The following is a 17,040-nucleotide window of genomic DNA, read 5'->3' as shown; positions in this document are numbered from 1 at the left end:
GGGGCTGGGGCTGTAGCACAGTGGTAGAGTGTTTGCCTAGCATGAGTAAGGTGCTGGGTTCGATCCTTAGCACCACATATAAATAAAATAAAGATATAAAAACATGTATTTTTTGTATTACTATAACCTCGAACTGGGATAAATAATCTAATACCTGTTATTATACTTTTTATGTTTCTTTTATGGTAACACTCTCAACTTACCTTTTTGATCATTATGTATTTTACAAAAAACTCAAAATCCCTTTTTGAACAAGATGGGACCTTAAAAAATATGTGTGTGCACACACACAATGGAATATAAGACATAACAAAAATAAATTTATGTCAACATATAGTCTACTGTCATGTATACTTAAAAAACATAAAAAGTATATGTCCTTTCAATATAGAAATATGAACAAATTTATGAATGAGAATGAATTTGAATAAAAAAATCTGTTTTCATTTCATTTTTTAATGAATGTTAATGTTAGAAGTGTAGCCTAGTATCTAGCTCAGCACTAGCACATCACACTAGTAACACAAAACCCTGAGTTTGATCCCCAAAATCAGCCTAAAACTATAAATGTATATAACATGTTTCAGGGCAGTGAGAAATGCCTCTCTGGTGGAATACAAACTTTCTTGAGAGAAATTTAAAAATCCTGTAATCTTTTTAAAGTTTCCCAACTTTAACCAAATAACTCTATATTGAAATGTTTTTCAAAAGTAAACAGAAATATGGAAAGTTATTTTTTTTTGTTTTCTTCTCATCCCCAACTTTGGTACCAGGGATTGAACCCCCAGAAGCTAAATCCCTTAGCTACATCCCAAGGTCTTTTTCATCTTTTTTTTCTTTTGTTAGAGACAAGGTCTCATTAATTTGCTTAGGACATTGCTGCTATGTTAATGAGGATTATTTTGAACTTTTGATCCTCCTATATTTGTCTCCCAAGCTGCTGGAATTATAGGCACATGCTATGGTATCTGAGTAGGAAATGATTTTTTTATAAATGATATTTCTTGAAATATTAATTGTAATAAAAAGTTAAAAATATAAACAAATAACAATCCCAAATTATGCTTGTTAAATAAATAGATTACTAGCAGATGGGGTTCCATAGAGACATTAAAATTGTGATGGGGAAAAATATGAACTTAGTTTTTAGAAGTAATCACATTTAATAATATGCTATCATATTTGCAAGTATTTTATAATTTATTCACGTTTTCTCCTTTGCAAAGTGCTAACAGATGAGGCAGTAGTTAAAAAAAATTTGTCCTTCTTATTTTATTGGATTAAAGGAAAAGATTTCACTCCTTCTTTCAACCTAGGATATAATACCTCAAATTGTGGAGTTGTTGTTTCAATTCTATATTTTCTTGCTTAAACTCTGATACCCTCTTTTTTAGCTCATGAATCTCGTTTTCCAGTTGTGCATTTTTTTCAAAATGTAGTGAACACTGTGTGCAGTGACTTTTTTTGCTTTTTATTATTCTTTGAAGTGATAGAACTGCTTTCTGGGTTTTCGATAGGCTAACAGAATCTGTCAGAAAAAAAGAAGATATAAATAAAATATGTGACTAATTTAAATATATGAATGCTGTATATTTCACATGCATTGTTTATACACTAAAACAATGAGTGCATAAAAACACGTGACACAATATGCTGAACTCTGAAGATATAGCAGATGAGATTAGACCCCTATTGTTCTTTAGCTTAAAATCTAATGGAGAAGACAGACACAAAAAAGATCATTATAATTTAGGCAGATATTAGAAAAGAGGTTTGTGATCTAATACATAAATCTGATCTTTAGAAAAGATTCCCTGAGGAAAATGAAAATACACTGAGAAATTAACAATGAACAGAAAGCAGGTAGAATGTGAAGAACATTATTCTTTCCAACATAAAAATTCAAGTTTTCCAACTCCCCTGTGGTCTATACTTTTCTTGTACAGAAACTAAGAGGGACACTCCCACTATAACCTTCTGCTGGACTTTGGTCTTGAGAGAGACAACTCTTTATCTTTCTTACTTTTTCTTTATTCCCTGTTTACTAGGTTCATTTCTCCAAGTATTAGAATATATCAGCACTCATGTTATAAATAAATATTCTATCCAAAGAAAAAACTGTGTAGAATATGTTGTTCTTACCATGGACATGTCCATCTTCTTTCTCTTTTGCTTTATGATGTTTCTCTCCAGATGAGTGAGAAACACACATCTGTGGAGAATCCTCAGAAAATACCTGCAAAATAAAGGACCACAATGAGCTGCATGAAGACTTCACTATCACTCTTTTAGACATCACCCAAGTTTTGGTCTTGGAAGCAGCTAACTAACATGTAGATAACTACAGACTGAGCAGTCATACTTTCCATAGCGTGTCTTAGCATTGTGCTCCAGATGAAGCTGAACACTTATCTTCCAATGGCTCCTGATTTGGTAAAATCATGGTGGATATCATAGAAAAGGCATTCCTTGACAACATGCTAACAAAGGTGTATACACCCCAAAGGACGGGAGGAATGATATTCATTGTAACTCATCCGACTTTGAATTCACCATCAAATGTGAGAAGGCTTTCGAGTCTTATTTTAAAGAATTTTGAGGAGTATGTTTCATATTAAATAGGATTACACTTTTTAAACAATGAACTAACAAAGTTTTTGTTTGAAAATATGAAATTTAGGTGTTCAGTTGGGGATTTGACACTGAGATATGGCCCCTGCCCAGGATACACCCCAAAGGGAAAGCTGTAAACCCAAGGACCTACATATGCCAGCCAAATAAAATAAATCTAGATGTGTGCTAAATCTCACACAAGGAATGTTGGCAATGTGAGAAAAAAGATGAGATAGCATCTCTAAATTCCATCATTCCCCATTAATGCACACAAATACATTTCTTTATTATACTAAGAAATTTTAAAAAAAATTATTCAACAAATTGACTGAATTTTCTGCAAGGAAGAGAAACAAAATGAAAAGGTCACCACAGAAAAATTGTTTAATACATGTAAGAAGACAGAAATTGCGTCAACATACTTTATACACAACCAGAGATATAAAAAAATTGTGCTATATATGTGTAATAAGAATTATAATGCATTCTGCTGTCATTTATTTTTTTTAAAAATCAATAAAAAATAGCAAAGAAACATTAACCAGGGTATAAAGTTAATATATATATATATATATATATATATATTATATAATATATATATTAATATATATAAATATATATATTTCAACTTGTAGCAAATAACTACTGAATTTTACTAGAATTTTGAGCCTTTCACAACATCACCCTTTCACATGAATGCAGTCAGTGACCATTACCATTCATAACCCAGGTGGTTATTTGTCAGTCTCAAATTTAGTCTCAACATTTTATTTTTCAAAATGTTTTTGCAAGTGGAAGCACAAGCAACATTTAGAATTGTTTTTCCTCCATTACGTAGTAAATTTAGCTATAAGTTGACAGGACTACTAATGCTATTTATTTTCAGATTCTAACCAGTTCAGAGTGGTTTTAGATGTAATTAGTAATATAAATGCCTGGATTCCAAAAGTCTATTTAAAAGATATTTTTATTTGGCCTCCTTTACTTTCCTCAAGAAAGAAAAACAAGAAGAAACAGGAAGAAATGCTTTATATGTTGACATACCTGAGACTGGGTACATTGAGCATCATCAAAACTTTTGTGCTCTTCTTCTGAAGTCATGTCAAAATGGGTCTCTGCTGATAAATGAATACATTTACTCACATTCCTTAGAACTGCATTAGAAAGCGTGAACATCAATCCAAATAGAAAAGGATAATTGTAAAACCAGAACAACTTAATATTCCCAAATGTGATTTCCAATTAAATTTAATATTTGGTAAATAATTACTGGTTTCAACTTTACACAGTTTTTATTTATTTTTCTTTCTTTGTGTATACACCTTGGGAGTGGACCCACAAACTCATGCATTCTTGTCAAATACTCTATCATTTATTTCTATCCCATGGCCACTTTAATTGGCAACTGGAGTCCTCTGAGTGGACTGAATACAGCCATCCTTCAAGGCTTGGACTTCCAAGTAGTTGTGAATAAACATGTACCCATTTGCACCCAACAAACATTGAGTTCTCAGGGAGTATTTTTTCTTGATCCAAATCCTCAACACACATCTTATAGAGAAATGACAGGATACAAGGTTCAGCGCAAACCATATTGCCAAGATTTGTCTACTCAAGATCAATGAAATTTGCTCAGAAACAAGCTTGAAAATACACATAGAAAGAAGGGCTGATTCTGGGAAAATGTTAGTATAGAGTAAGCTGCATTCTAAGCTGCACTATTGCATGGAGAAACCAAAGAGTTGGTGAAGAGCTTCTCAGCAAAGTGAGTGAAAGAGGGATTTTATTCAAATCCCTAAAATTTCTGAACACTGAAAAAGTCCAGAGATTCAGTAAAATGTGTACCATAAACAAAAAAACCCTACAACCTGCATGCAGATGTGCCTCAGACAAAGGGAGAGAGAAAAGAGGAATTTGCATTCTAAGTTGTACCATGATGTGCCATGCTAAGGAGAAACCTGAGATCAAAAATATTGCTTAAAGTGATCTGACAAAAAGATGCACTATGCACTGGTGCTTAAAAAGCATGCTCTTCTCTCAAAGAGTGATGGGAGTGCTGAAGCCATAGCCATCCTTGAAAAAAGTGCAACAGTATTTCTTTGATTCAGTTCCTCTAAACAACACACACACACACACACACACACACACACACACACACACACACACATGAGGATCCTGGAAGTGCCTATCAAGAAACCTAGGTTGTGCCTCATGGAAGGTAGAAAAAACTGGTGCAGGCTAGACTATACCCATGTGACTCCAGTGAGAAGGGCAAAGGGGAACCTATGTGTCTGGAAGCTAATGTGACCAGCTGAAGTGTCAGAGAAAATGACCTAAGAAGGCAGAGAAAATGTGCCCCCAAGGATGGTGTTTTTATCTGGCTACTCACCCCTAAAAAAGACAGGCGAGAGGTGAGTAGCCAGAGAGCAGGAAATGGTGAGAGCATGAAATTCTGTAGGCCCACACAGAGAAAAGTATGAAATAGATCAGGATTTGTCTCAGAATAAAGGGATAGGTGAGGCCTAATGCCAGAGGACAGTTGAGGCAGAGGAAAGGTATAAAGATACAGAATGAGGCTTGGGTCATGTCAGGAAATATTTCTAAGAAATTTCAGAAGGTTGACCTTTCACATTCTAAAGAGATGCTTATGGTTACATTTGCATGGTAGCTAGTTCACTCCAAAGGGTGGAAATAGGGAGAATGTAATAATATGATATGTAGGGGAAACAACTCAGAATAGAGGGGATATTCCCAGAAACAGAGGAGAGATCATTTTCTGTGACTACTGATGACATTGTGAGGAAAATCCTCCCACCTCTTTGGGAAATCCACCTTACATGTGAGAACACTGGTAGCATTTCAAGTGTTTTAACATTGTGTTCCCTGGAGTGTTTTAATGTAAAACTTACCCAATTTGACTGTCTTTTCTTTCACCTTGCCTAATCCTTTCCGTGGAAGCACCTCTTTTATTGTGATGGGATCGGTGCACTTAGAAAGAAGATAGTACATAAAGAGTGTATTTTTCATTGACTACAAAGTTAATAATTTAGAATAAATATAGAAATTTAATTACCTTTCTGAAATCAGATGAATCCCTAGAGGCTGAAAAACAAAAGGGGTATATAATCAAGAAAAGTTGAAGAGGACAAAACAACTCATACATTACAGATGCCTCCACACACATCTGAGGTCCATGGTTCAGCTGTGCTAAAAATTATGCTATCTCCTGGGTTTCTGTGCTGGCTGGTTTGGCTGACAACAATCATGTGACTAAAGGAATTTTGTGAATAGTTTTTGTGAAACATGCTGTTCATTTCACAAACCTGAGATTATTTGTCCAATGACCATAAATAAAACAGACAAGGAAACATATGCCAATGCAAAGATACAGATTGATGGAGAATCCAACAATCCTCTAGTGGAGAAGCAAAGATGGTCTCTAAGAGATTCAATGGCAAAGGTGAAGTCAAAACAAAAACAAGCCATTGAACCTATCTTTCTGAAATACTATTGAAAAGATTTAATCTTTATAATTTTAAGTATGTATATATTTACTGCATTTGTCCTTTCATTTTTGTTTAGTAAGGCCAAAGCTGTGTTCAGATCCCAGGGAAATGTTAGGTTCATTTCTCAACAAAGATTTCTGAAGGAGTCAGTTGATATACATATTTTGACACTGAAAGCTATGACATCTATTATTTGTTTCTTATATTCAGGTGGGATGCTGGTTCCTCTTGTGCATCCTCTATTCATGTATTTTCTGGTTTAAACAGATTAGATTTTCATGATCCCCTTGTGTGAGAACAGATAGTTTCTACATCTGAGAAATAAGGGTTAATTGGTTTAAATTTTTGAGACATAAAAATTTAAAGGGAAAGTTGAAATGGAAGAGCACAGCTTTATCTGATAAAAATAATATATTATTACACACACAAACACACGCATATATGACAAAGATTTTGGGTATTCAAAGAGTAAATTGTATAAAGAGTTCTGTTTGCAAATGAGTTTGGTTTGGTGTGACTTGCCAGTGTTTTAAGTGTATTCACAAAAGGCCAAGCCTATCAAAAAATTATAATTAGCTTTTGAAGGATGAGGATGTAGCTCAGTAATGAAGTGAATTTCTAGAATGCCCATGATCAAAATTTTATTTTCAGGCAAATAGGAAATAAATACAGAAAATAATTATGTAAGGAAAAAAGAGAGGGAGGTAAGGGAGTAGAAAGAAAAGAAGGAAGGAAGGAAGGAAGGAAGGAAGGAAGGAAGGAAGGAAGAGAGGAAAGAAGAGAAAGAGTAGAGTTGTCATTAAAAATCACGAATGATTCTGAAATGTAATATTGCTCCTCAGAATGACTCAATTTAAACCACAGCAAGCAGTATGTCTGATAGGTATGGAGAAAAGATGGTCATGGCTGGAATCTTTCCCCAACTTACAAGCCCCTCATGATTCAAATGATGGACAAGTTACAGTCTCTCACATATTGTGAAAGATAGATATACCGATAGCCCCTGAATTGCATGCTCTCAGTTTCCCCCTTCATTCCCTCCAAGATTACCCAGCTATCTTATTTTGTTTCTTCCACATTTCTCCTTCCCAGGAACTTTTCAAAAGCAACATCTTGATCTCTGGTCTTGATTCTTTATATTTTCCATTTTGTCTATGAATTATCCCCACTCTTGCTTTTTCTTTTCTTTTCTTTTTTCAGTTGTAGATGGACACAATGTCTTCATTTTATTTATTTATTTATTTATTTATTTGTTTGTTTGTTTGTTTGTTTGTTTATTTATTTATATGTGTTGCTGAGGATAAACCCAGTGCCTCAGGCATGCAAGGCAAGCACTCTACCACTGAGCTACAACCCACGTCCACCACTCTTTCTTAATTCCCAATTTAAGGATTAGACCTAAGAAATATAAATTCTATACTTTGAGTTCTTATCACTTGCCAACAGACAAGATCAGAATAAAAAATAGATGTATGCAATAACTTTATTACATTTGATGTTCCAGTTGCTCTGCATTTAGTTTTACTAAAAGGAAATTCTCTCCTAACCACTTTACATGGTGGCCGGCAGATAGTGATCATTGGAATCACCTTACATGGAAGAAAACATAGATGTCCAGGCCAGGTAAGTCAGAGTATACATTTTGAATAGGGATCCCCACAGATGATCTATTAGAGTCTGAGAGTCTGGGTCTGCACTTAGTCTGCTTCTCATTTCCCTGCCTTCAAATGCCTTACAATAATAGAGCCAGTTTTCCACCCAATGATGTTCCCAAACCTGAAATATTAGAAGAAGTCCTTTCTCCTTCATTTACTCACTGTATTCTCTCTGCTTTTCTCAGTGTCTATTCTCCCTTCTCCTTTCCAAATTGTCTAAAGAATATTTTAAAAACCTATGAATTTAGGTATCAGTCCAAAACAATTTGCACATTTTTCCACTTCCCATACTTTTGTGTCTGCCATCTTAGCTTCATCCCAGGTAGTGACAAGAATGTCTATGATATAGGTATTTTTATTTTTCATTTGTTTTAATTACAATATTGTTTTATATAAATTTATGACCAGACACATGGATTTATGAACATTTCACTTAAAAAGAAAAAAAAACTTCCTTTCTTCATGATCAGTTCTTCACATGTCAATTCCTTTCTAATGACAACTCAGAAATGAGCAGTGAGAAAAAATATTCTCACCTTGAGTCATTTGCACAACTGGAAACTCACACTTTCCTTCCACATTTTGAACAGGTGGTCTTTTTATTCTGGTACATGACTGAAATTTATCAGCCTTCATGGCTTGTTTTTCCTTCATTTACTCGCTGCACTCACTCTCTCTGCCTTTCCCAATGTGTATTCACCCTTATCCTCTCTACTTCACAATTTCCAACTCCCCTATGATCTATGCCTGTCTTGTATAGAAACTAAGAGGGACACTTCCACTATAACCTGCTGCTGGACTTTGGTCTTAAGAGAGACAACTCATTATCTTTCTCACTTTTTCATTATTACCTGTTTACTAGGCTCATTTTTCCAAGTATTAGAATAAATCAGCACTCATGTTAGAAATCAATATTTTTTCCAAAGAACTGTGTAGAGTATGTAGTTCTTACCATGGGCATGTCCATCTGCTTTCTCTTTTGCTATATAATGTTTCTCTACAGATGAGTGAGAAATGCACATCTGTGGACCACCCTCAGAAAATACCTGCAAAATAAAGGACCCCAATGAGCTACATTAAAACTTCACTATCACTCTTTTAGACATCACCCAAATTTTGGTCTTGAAAGCAGCTAATTAAAATGTAGATAAGTACAGTCATATTTTCCACAGGGCAACCTAGAATTTGTACTTCAGATGAAGCTGAACTCTTGTCTTCCAATGGCTCCTGATTTGGTAAAAGCAGGATGGATATCATAGAAAAGGTATTCCCTGAAAATTTAATAACATAAATGCATGTATTCTAAGAGTGTAAACAACCATATATCACAACCCCACAAGATGAGAATGCATTAAATACTTAATTAAACATTCTTGAGAAATATAATTAATATTATGTTGCATTACATGTTTTAAATAACAGACTTATGAGACTCAGTGTGATAAGAGATTTGAAATTATATGATGTTGAGCAGGAATAATACTTTATTGGACTTGCCTCATTTTGGTCATCACAGTCTCACAGGATCTAAAGAGCTTATAGTAAGTGTTTCACTGAGAGAAAATCCAGTTTAATAAAATGACAAAGTAGGGTGAAGAAATGTTTCTATGGTACTGTTAGAAAGCAACACACAGGATCTGGGTAGAGTAAACAACATGTTCCTCTAAGAGAGAACTACAAAGTACACCAATGAAGAAAAATGACAGCACAAAAATGTACAGCACTTCCTGACTATTTTTCAGAGCTTGAGTCATATTGGCTCCTGTGTGCATTCTGGTTAAAAAAAGAGCAGCTATTGAAAAAAGAAAACCTGGAGAGGCACCATAGAGAGCCTCAGACCAAATGAAACCCAGAATTTTGGCTTTTAGAATAGTAAATGAATTCAAGGATTTCACCAGCCATCCATGGGCTGGGTATGTGAGCTATGCACATTTGAGTGTATGAGAAAAACTGGTCTGAAATTACTGTCTGATTAGGATCTGCATGTATGTGTGTCTTTTCACTCACTCTGCCTGTGATACCCACAGAGCACCTGAGATGGGTGTGATTTTCTATGTTTATATGTAACTAAAACTGAGCCACTGGGAAGGACCATCTTTTACCATAAATGTACTCAATGACCATCATCACTATCTATGTTCATTAATTAAAATGGTTATTAGCAAAACCACTAATTTTAACTTCTTCATCATTTTCAGGGGTTAAAAAACAGAAACTCAAATAATATTCAGAAAAAAATCTGCCCGAATCACAAGGATAATATTTATCTATATGTTATCCTGAATTTTAACGCTATTTTCAGATTCATAACCAGTTAAATTCTATTAGGTTTCAATATTAAATTATCATTTTAGATTTCAAACCACTGTTATGAAAGGTAATCAAATTTGCCCATATTGACTTTCTTAAAACAAGGAATACAGTAAGAAATCAGAAGTTTAAAAAAATATATCTGAGTGAACACACCTGTGGCTGCTTATTTTTGGTGTCATCAAGACCTTCTTCCTCTTCTTCAGATGATGAGAACCAAAGTGGTTCAGCTGAAAAATGTATGTAGATTTAGGTAAACAACTTAGAACATTTAGAGAGAATGATAGTCTGCCATAAATAAAAAGTAATAATAAGCTTGAATTTTAGGTGCTATTACCTCTTTAATTGTTTATTGGTGTGGTATACTTGTGTGTACTCAGTGATTTAAACCTAGAACATTGCAACATTGGCAAGAGCTCTGCCAGAGTTGTATATTTGTTTATTTTTGGAAACTGGGTCTCTCTAAAGTGTTTGTTTTGGCCTGAGACTGCCATTCTCTTGTCTCAGTCTCCCAATAGCTGTGTTTAGAGGTGATCCAGTGTACCCAGCAGAGAATTTTTTTCAGGGAATATTTTTAGTGGTATAAAACTTCAATAGTCTACCTGAGGAGACACTATGTATCACCAGGTTTAAGAAACCAGAATATCTCAAAGGTATATCCACTCAAGATGAATGAAAATTTGCCAGAATTAAATTTTAAAAACACTATAGAAATGTGGGGATACACACAATTTGGTATTCTCTTCCCCATAACAGTAACTTTTAAAAACAACTATTCATCAATAGTCATTTCCACAATGACTTAGACTATACTGTTATCAATGAACATCTTGCATATGCAATATTTTTCTACATTACTCTAAACAAATGTGTTCTTCTGTAAGACTTAGTCTGTTCAGTCCTGCATGATTATCAATCTCCTTGTCATAAACTGCTTTTTACCCCCTTGAGGTGTCTCAGCATTTCAGCCACTGTTCAACTGGATACCTACCAGTTGACTTGTAAATTACTCCTTCCCATCTAGCCCTTTGGCTCCTGAACTTGAGAAGACCTCTTTTATATTACCTTAGCATCAACAGTTTATTTGAACCGAGAATTATTATGTTCCCTATGAGAATAGAGTAAAAAGGTGCCAGGAATAATGGCTTTCCTACAGCTAGGATTCAGCAGGGACTAAAGGAATGAGGTTACCAATAAGAGGCAGAAAATGGGGAAAGCTTAAAAGGCTGTAGCTAGACACAGATTGAAGCATTAAATGGGTCAGTATTTGTCTGAAAATACAGGGATTGGTGAGGAGCCATCAAGATGACAGTAAAATTAAGGGAAAGGATAAAGTGTTAGGCTGAATGCATGAAAGATTTCTGGGTAATTTTAAAAGCTGGCCTTTTATCTTCTAGAGAGGTTCATAGTCACATTTGCGTGGTAGCTAGATGGCTCTAAATGCTGAAGATAGGATGAGTGTGGAGAGCATATGCATGAGCAGAAACGAATAAGAAGGTGGCAGGAGTGCCAAATAGAGGGAAGCAGGCCAGAATGGAAAAAATGTTCCATGAAAAATAGAGGATATATCATTTTTCTGGGACCAGTGTAGAATGAAGTTCCATTAAGTAATAAAGGACAAAGCTGGGTCCCTGGAATAAGAGGCTCTGTACTGTTACACAAGGTTTCAAATGGCATGTAGAACAAAACACACCAACTGTATAAGTTCTTTGGGTTTAGCATGTAATATTTAAATTTCTCATTTTTGTATGTTAAGGGACTCATTTTAGTGCTTGGGGGTCAGTTTCCTGAATCTTGGATTTACCCAACCTTCCAATGAATAAGCAGAGCCACTGCTTAGCATGCCAAAGTATCTGTGTTCAGTCCCCACCATTGAAAAGTAAACTAAAAACAAAAGCAAACAAAAAAGAAAGAAAAGCATAAAGAGGGAATATATAAAGTGGTTTGTGTAAGTAGTTTTGAATTTACAACTCTGGGTCAATAAAAATCATAAAAGAGTAATTTCCTAAAAATACTCTATTAGTTTTATAGAAAATGAATAATATAAAGAATACACAATAATACTTTGTATGGTTTAATACAGAGATAATCACAACTGATGAAGGACATAGAATTTCAGCTGCATAAAGTACAACACGGGTTCAATGTAAGTATTCAATAAAGTGGGTATTATATTAGAATTGAAATTAAATTTTGATTGGGTCTTGTTTCACACACTATACTTAATCTCTGGGTTCAGACACATATTTGTATGTTCATCTCTCAAGATTTGGAAATTATTGGCAGCTATGCAATAAGTTTTTATAAAAATTTGGAGGAAAATAGAGCCTCATAATTCACCTAACAGGTATAAGAATTCTGGGAAATTTAATTTTAAAAATGTCTGAGATAAAGATTTTTTTAGAAATCATTTTGTTGTGACTTTAAAGATATTATTTTAAACATGTATGCCAATATAGACACTGGAATGTGTATGTATGTGTGTATGTATGTATATGTATATATATATTTTTACCTGATTTGCATATCCTTTCTTCTGTTGTCCCCACTGTATTCTTTTGAAGAAAATAACTCCTGTCTAAGATAGGCTGTATGGGTTTGGAAAGTAGATATTAAATACGTGTTGTACATTTTATACTATACACAGTTAATAATTCAAGATAAACATAGAAGTTTATAATTACCTGCACAACAGGATGTGTGAAATTCTGAAATACTGAAAAGCAAAAGGGATACACAATTCACAAAACATGAATATGACAAAATCACCCACACCTTCCTGCTGAATTGACATGGAGTCAAGTTCCAAGGGTTGGCTTTGATAAATAATATTTTAACATTTGGACTTCTGTTTTTGCTGGTTTTTGTTGAGTACAGCAGCATGATTCAAATATATTGAAGAAAAACATCCAATATTAGTTTAATTAAGCATTGAGTTAAGTTTTCAAAAGTGAGATTACATTTCCAATTACCACAAATATAATAGGGAATGCACACATGCCAAGAGAAGGTGTGGATTGATTGAGGGAATGGGGATATCTAATCAGAGGAGCAAAGGAGAAACTTTGGGGCATAAATATATAAAATAAAGAAAATAATTTAACAGCAGGTATGTTTAATGTAGCCTGTCACAATCATTTCATGAACTTTATTACAGGTATGTATCCTGTTCCTCCATTTGTCCTACAATATACTAAGTCCAAAGTTGTGATAACCGTCAAGTGGAAAGTATAATTCATTTGCATGGAGGAAAGTTCTGAGAAATGATCAGCTTTGGTATACACTTATTAAAATAATCATTTTTCCATACCCATGGAGGACAGTGGTGTATCTTCTTTTAATATATCCTCTTGTCTGACACACTCAAAGTTTCTTGATTCATTCATTTGAGAAGACATAGGAACTGTATCTAATAAAAATTTTTAATAAGCATAAAATATTAATATATGGTAATCCAAAGGGGAAAAGTGAACTGAAATGCAAAAGAATTATCAGACATGAAAAACCTTTTATATTTCAAATTCATTAGCATATATACAAAAAATAACAGCTTTGGTACTCAAGAAATTAACCTAAAGAGTCTGCTGTTTACAAAATGAGCCTTGTTTGATATAACTTCTTAGACTTTCAAAGATTTTCATAAAATATCTGTCATATCAGAATACTAGCTATTTAGAGAAAAGGACTTGGCAGAGTAATTGAGTGCATTCCTAGCATGCCCAAAGCCATGGTTTTATTAAAGAAAAAAACTAATTGTCTTTTTAAATGTACCATGTTTCTTAAAAGCTATGTTTCTGATCTCAAATACTGATATCAATACACCCCTTATTTGGTAGTTGTGGAGCAAAGGAATTAAAGTGGCTGGTTGCCCCAATTCTAACAGTTTCCCCTGCTTAAAACCATCTCTGAACTAGTAATTCTCACTTTTGTTTGAAGGCAAATATAGTGAAACCAGCTGAAATGCATTACCTCAGTCTCCTTATTATTACCTTCAAAATTACCTAGCTAATTTTATTCCCTCCTCACTACCTCCTCCCTTTGATTTTCAAAAGCTATCTCTAGACCTGTAGTCTTGATTCTTTTTTTTTGTTGTTGTTTAGATTATTCCCACTACTTTCTTCCCAATGCAGTAACTGTATCTTAAAAATACAATTTTCAGGAGCTGGGTTTTGGCTCAGTCTTAGGGCGGTTGTCTAACATATGTGAAGTACTGGGTTTAATACTCAGCACTATATAAAATAAATAATATAAAGGTATTGTGTCAATTTACAACTCAAAAAATCTTTAAAAAATACAATTTGGGGGCTTGGGTTATGGCTCAGTGGTAGAGTGCTTGCCTTGCATGTGCAAGGCTCTGGGTTCGATCCTCAGCACCACATAAAAATAAATAAATAAATTTATTGTGTACAACTACAAAAAATATTTTAAAAAATACAATTTCTATGTTTCATCCATTTGTTCTTCCTCTTTGCCAACAGATATAATCAAAAACAAAGCAAGATTTATTCTCTAATTTAATGTAGTTATGCCATGAACTAAAACACAATGGCTCTTAATTCAGATTTTCTAAAGGGCAATTCATTCAACTGCTCTTGTAAATCAGAATGTAGTCTGTGAATCAAGGAGCATTGGAAGCATCTTTGAATGTATTCAGGGTGTAGAACCAAAGACCTGCTGAGTCAAAACATACATTTTGTACATGGTCCCCAACATATGATTCAATAAAATTTGAGAGTTCTTACGAATGCTTAATCTTCTACCAATTCCTCTAACTTAACATTCCTATTTGATGTTTCTTTTTGCTTTGTTATTGGTACTGGGGATTGAACCCATGGGTGTCTAACTACTGAGCAACATCCACATCCCTTTTTATATTTTATTTAGAGAAAGGGTTTTGCTGAATACCTGAGGGCCTCATTCAGTTACTGAGCTGGCTTCAAAATAAAAATTATTTCTCCGTCTTCAGCCTCCAGAGCCACTGGGAATATAGGCATGCACCATGTGCCTGGCCATTTATTTCATCTATTTAAAATTCTCCCTATTTTGTAGTCCAATTTGTAGATGTATTAGAAGTCATAATCTTTCCAAGGAATGTTTCATCAGGCCATCATCAATGTGCATCTGCTTATTTTTTCTTTTTCTTTCTTTCTTTCTTTTTTTTTTTTTGGTTGTTGTTGTCTATAGTCTTTTCTCATTCTTCATTTCTGAATTCTTCTCTCCCCTTTCTTATGTCCCAACTTTTCTGTAATTTCAGCAGGTCTGGACTTAATAACTCAGCTCCTCTAGGACCACTCCAACTTCCCTTGTGGTTGCAACTTGATAAGATACACTATTTCAACTCCCATACTATTTATTATTTTCATTCCTTCCACTATTAAATCATACTAGTGCTCATGTTTTAAACATGCATTATATCCAATGATTTTATAATGAGTGGTTCTTACCTTCTGTATGTCCATTTATACCATCTTTTTCTCTTTGATGTGCATCACCAAATGAATGACCAACACTATTCTGAGGAAGAATCTGAGAGATAGTCGTCTGGTAAAATTAAACAACTAATGAATTATATGAAGATTGCCTAATCAGTATTCTAAGGAGACCCCTAATTTTCCAGATTTGAAATAAATTAGATTAAAAACTAGAGAAGTACACATTAAAAATTGAAATATTTTATATCACAGTGTTATATATACTCTGCAAATCAGCCAAATATTATATTCATTTGTCTACTAAGTCTATAAAACCAGGATAGAAGGACAATAGAGAACTATCAATACGAGGGCTAGGGTTGTGGATTATATATATATATAAATGATAATGGGGTTCATTATAACTTATACAGAATTGCATATACTATATTTAGTCAAATCTTACTGCCCAGTACATTTTCTAACCCTTCCGATATCTCTCCACTAATCCACCAAAAGCAGTTGTATGAGGACAGTTTATACTAAGGGCTACCTCCATTTGAAAATCTAAGATATTTCAATTTAAAAACCTCATAATGCATCCCAAGGTCTAAGAAAAACCTCAGTAAATGAGTTCTAAAACCAATACAAGAAAAGAATTCATTAAAGTCAGAGTCAAAATTATAAAATAGATAATTTTTTAAAAAAATATAGTAATAATGAAACAAATAGTTTGTTTTTAAAATGGTAAATAAACTTGATAAACCCTTGGCCAAGGGAACTAAAAGAAAAAAGGAGATACAGATGAATAAAGCTAGAAACAAAAAGTGAAATATTAAAACAGTTACCACTGAAATCCAGAAAATTTCTAGAGACTATTAGAAAACTTATATTTTAATGAATGTGAAAAATTTAGACTATTTTAAAGAACAAAATTGAAAGATAAATAAATCTAAGTGGTATTAATGAAATATGTTGTAAAATGTTGAATCAAATAGTTAGAGAAAACCATAGCTCAATAACAAGCAATTAGGTTGAAGCAATAATAAAAAGCCTTATGGACCAGAGGTTCAGAGGTGAATACATGGCTAAATTTTATCAGATATTTAAAGAAGAACTGATATTAATCCCCCATTACATTTAAGAGCAAAGGAAAGATGCTTCCAAAGCAATTCTGAAAAGTATTACCCTGAGTGGAAAAGTGAAGATTGGACAGAACAAGAAAAAACTAGATATCAATATCCTTGAGGAACATAGTATAAAAATTCTTATAAAATCTTTGCAAACCACATTCAACAACACATTACAAAATAACATACATATCAGGCATAGTGGTGTAGGTCTATACTCTCAGAAAAGCATCAGGTTGTTTGAGGAACAATGTAATTTCAAAGCCAGCCTGGGAAATTTAGTGAGACCTGTTATCAAAGTGAATAATAAAAGGTGCTGGGGATGTGGTTCCTTCGTACCATGCTCCTGGTTTGAGACTCTAGTGACATACAAAAAAAAAAAAATCCATAAAAGCTGATTTTGATCCAGGATGAT

At 33.8% G+C, this 17,040-nt stretch overlaps 1 protein-coding gene across 1 annotated transcript in view; it reads right to left on the bottom strand.

Annotated features, from left to right (window-relative positions):
* LOC144371429 (ankyrin repeat domain-containing protein 26-like) overlaps positions 1 to 17,040 on the bottom strand; it is a 56,483-nt gene that overhangs the window by 4,981 nt on the left and 34,462 nt on the right. Inside the window, exons 4-6 of the mRNA XM_078033749.1 lie at positions 15,529 to 15,625; positions 10,241 to 10,314; positions 8,727 to 8,820 (exon numbers count right to left, since the gene is read on the bottom strand). Coding sequence (XP_077889875.1) covers positions 8,727 to 8,820; positions 10,241 to 10,314; positions 15,529 to 15,625 — 265 coding nt within the window. The remainder of the gene's footprint in view (positions 1 to 8,726; positions 8,821 to 10,240; positions 10,315 to 15,528; positions 15,626 to 17,040) is intronic.

The sequence above is a fragment of the Ictidomys tridecemlineatus genome, chromosome 16 (assembly GCF_052094955.1).
Source record: "Ictidomys tridecemlineatus isolate mIctTri1 chromosome 16, mIctTri1.hap1, whole genome shotgun sequence".
Lineage (NCBI taxonomy): Eukaryota > Metazoa > Chordata > Mammalia > Rodentia > Sciuridae > Ictidomys > Ictidomys tridecemlineatus.
This window is presented reverse-complemented; position numbering and strand designations above follow the sequence as displayed.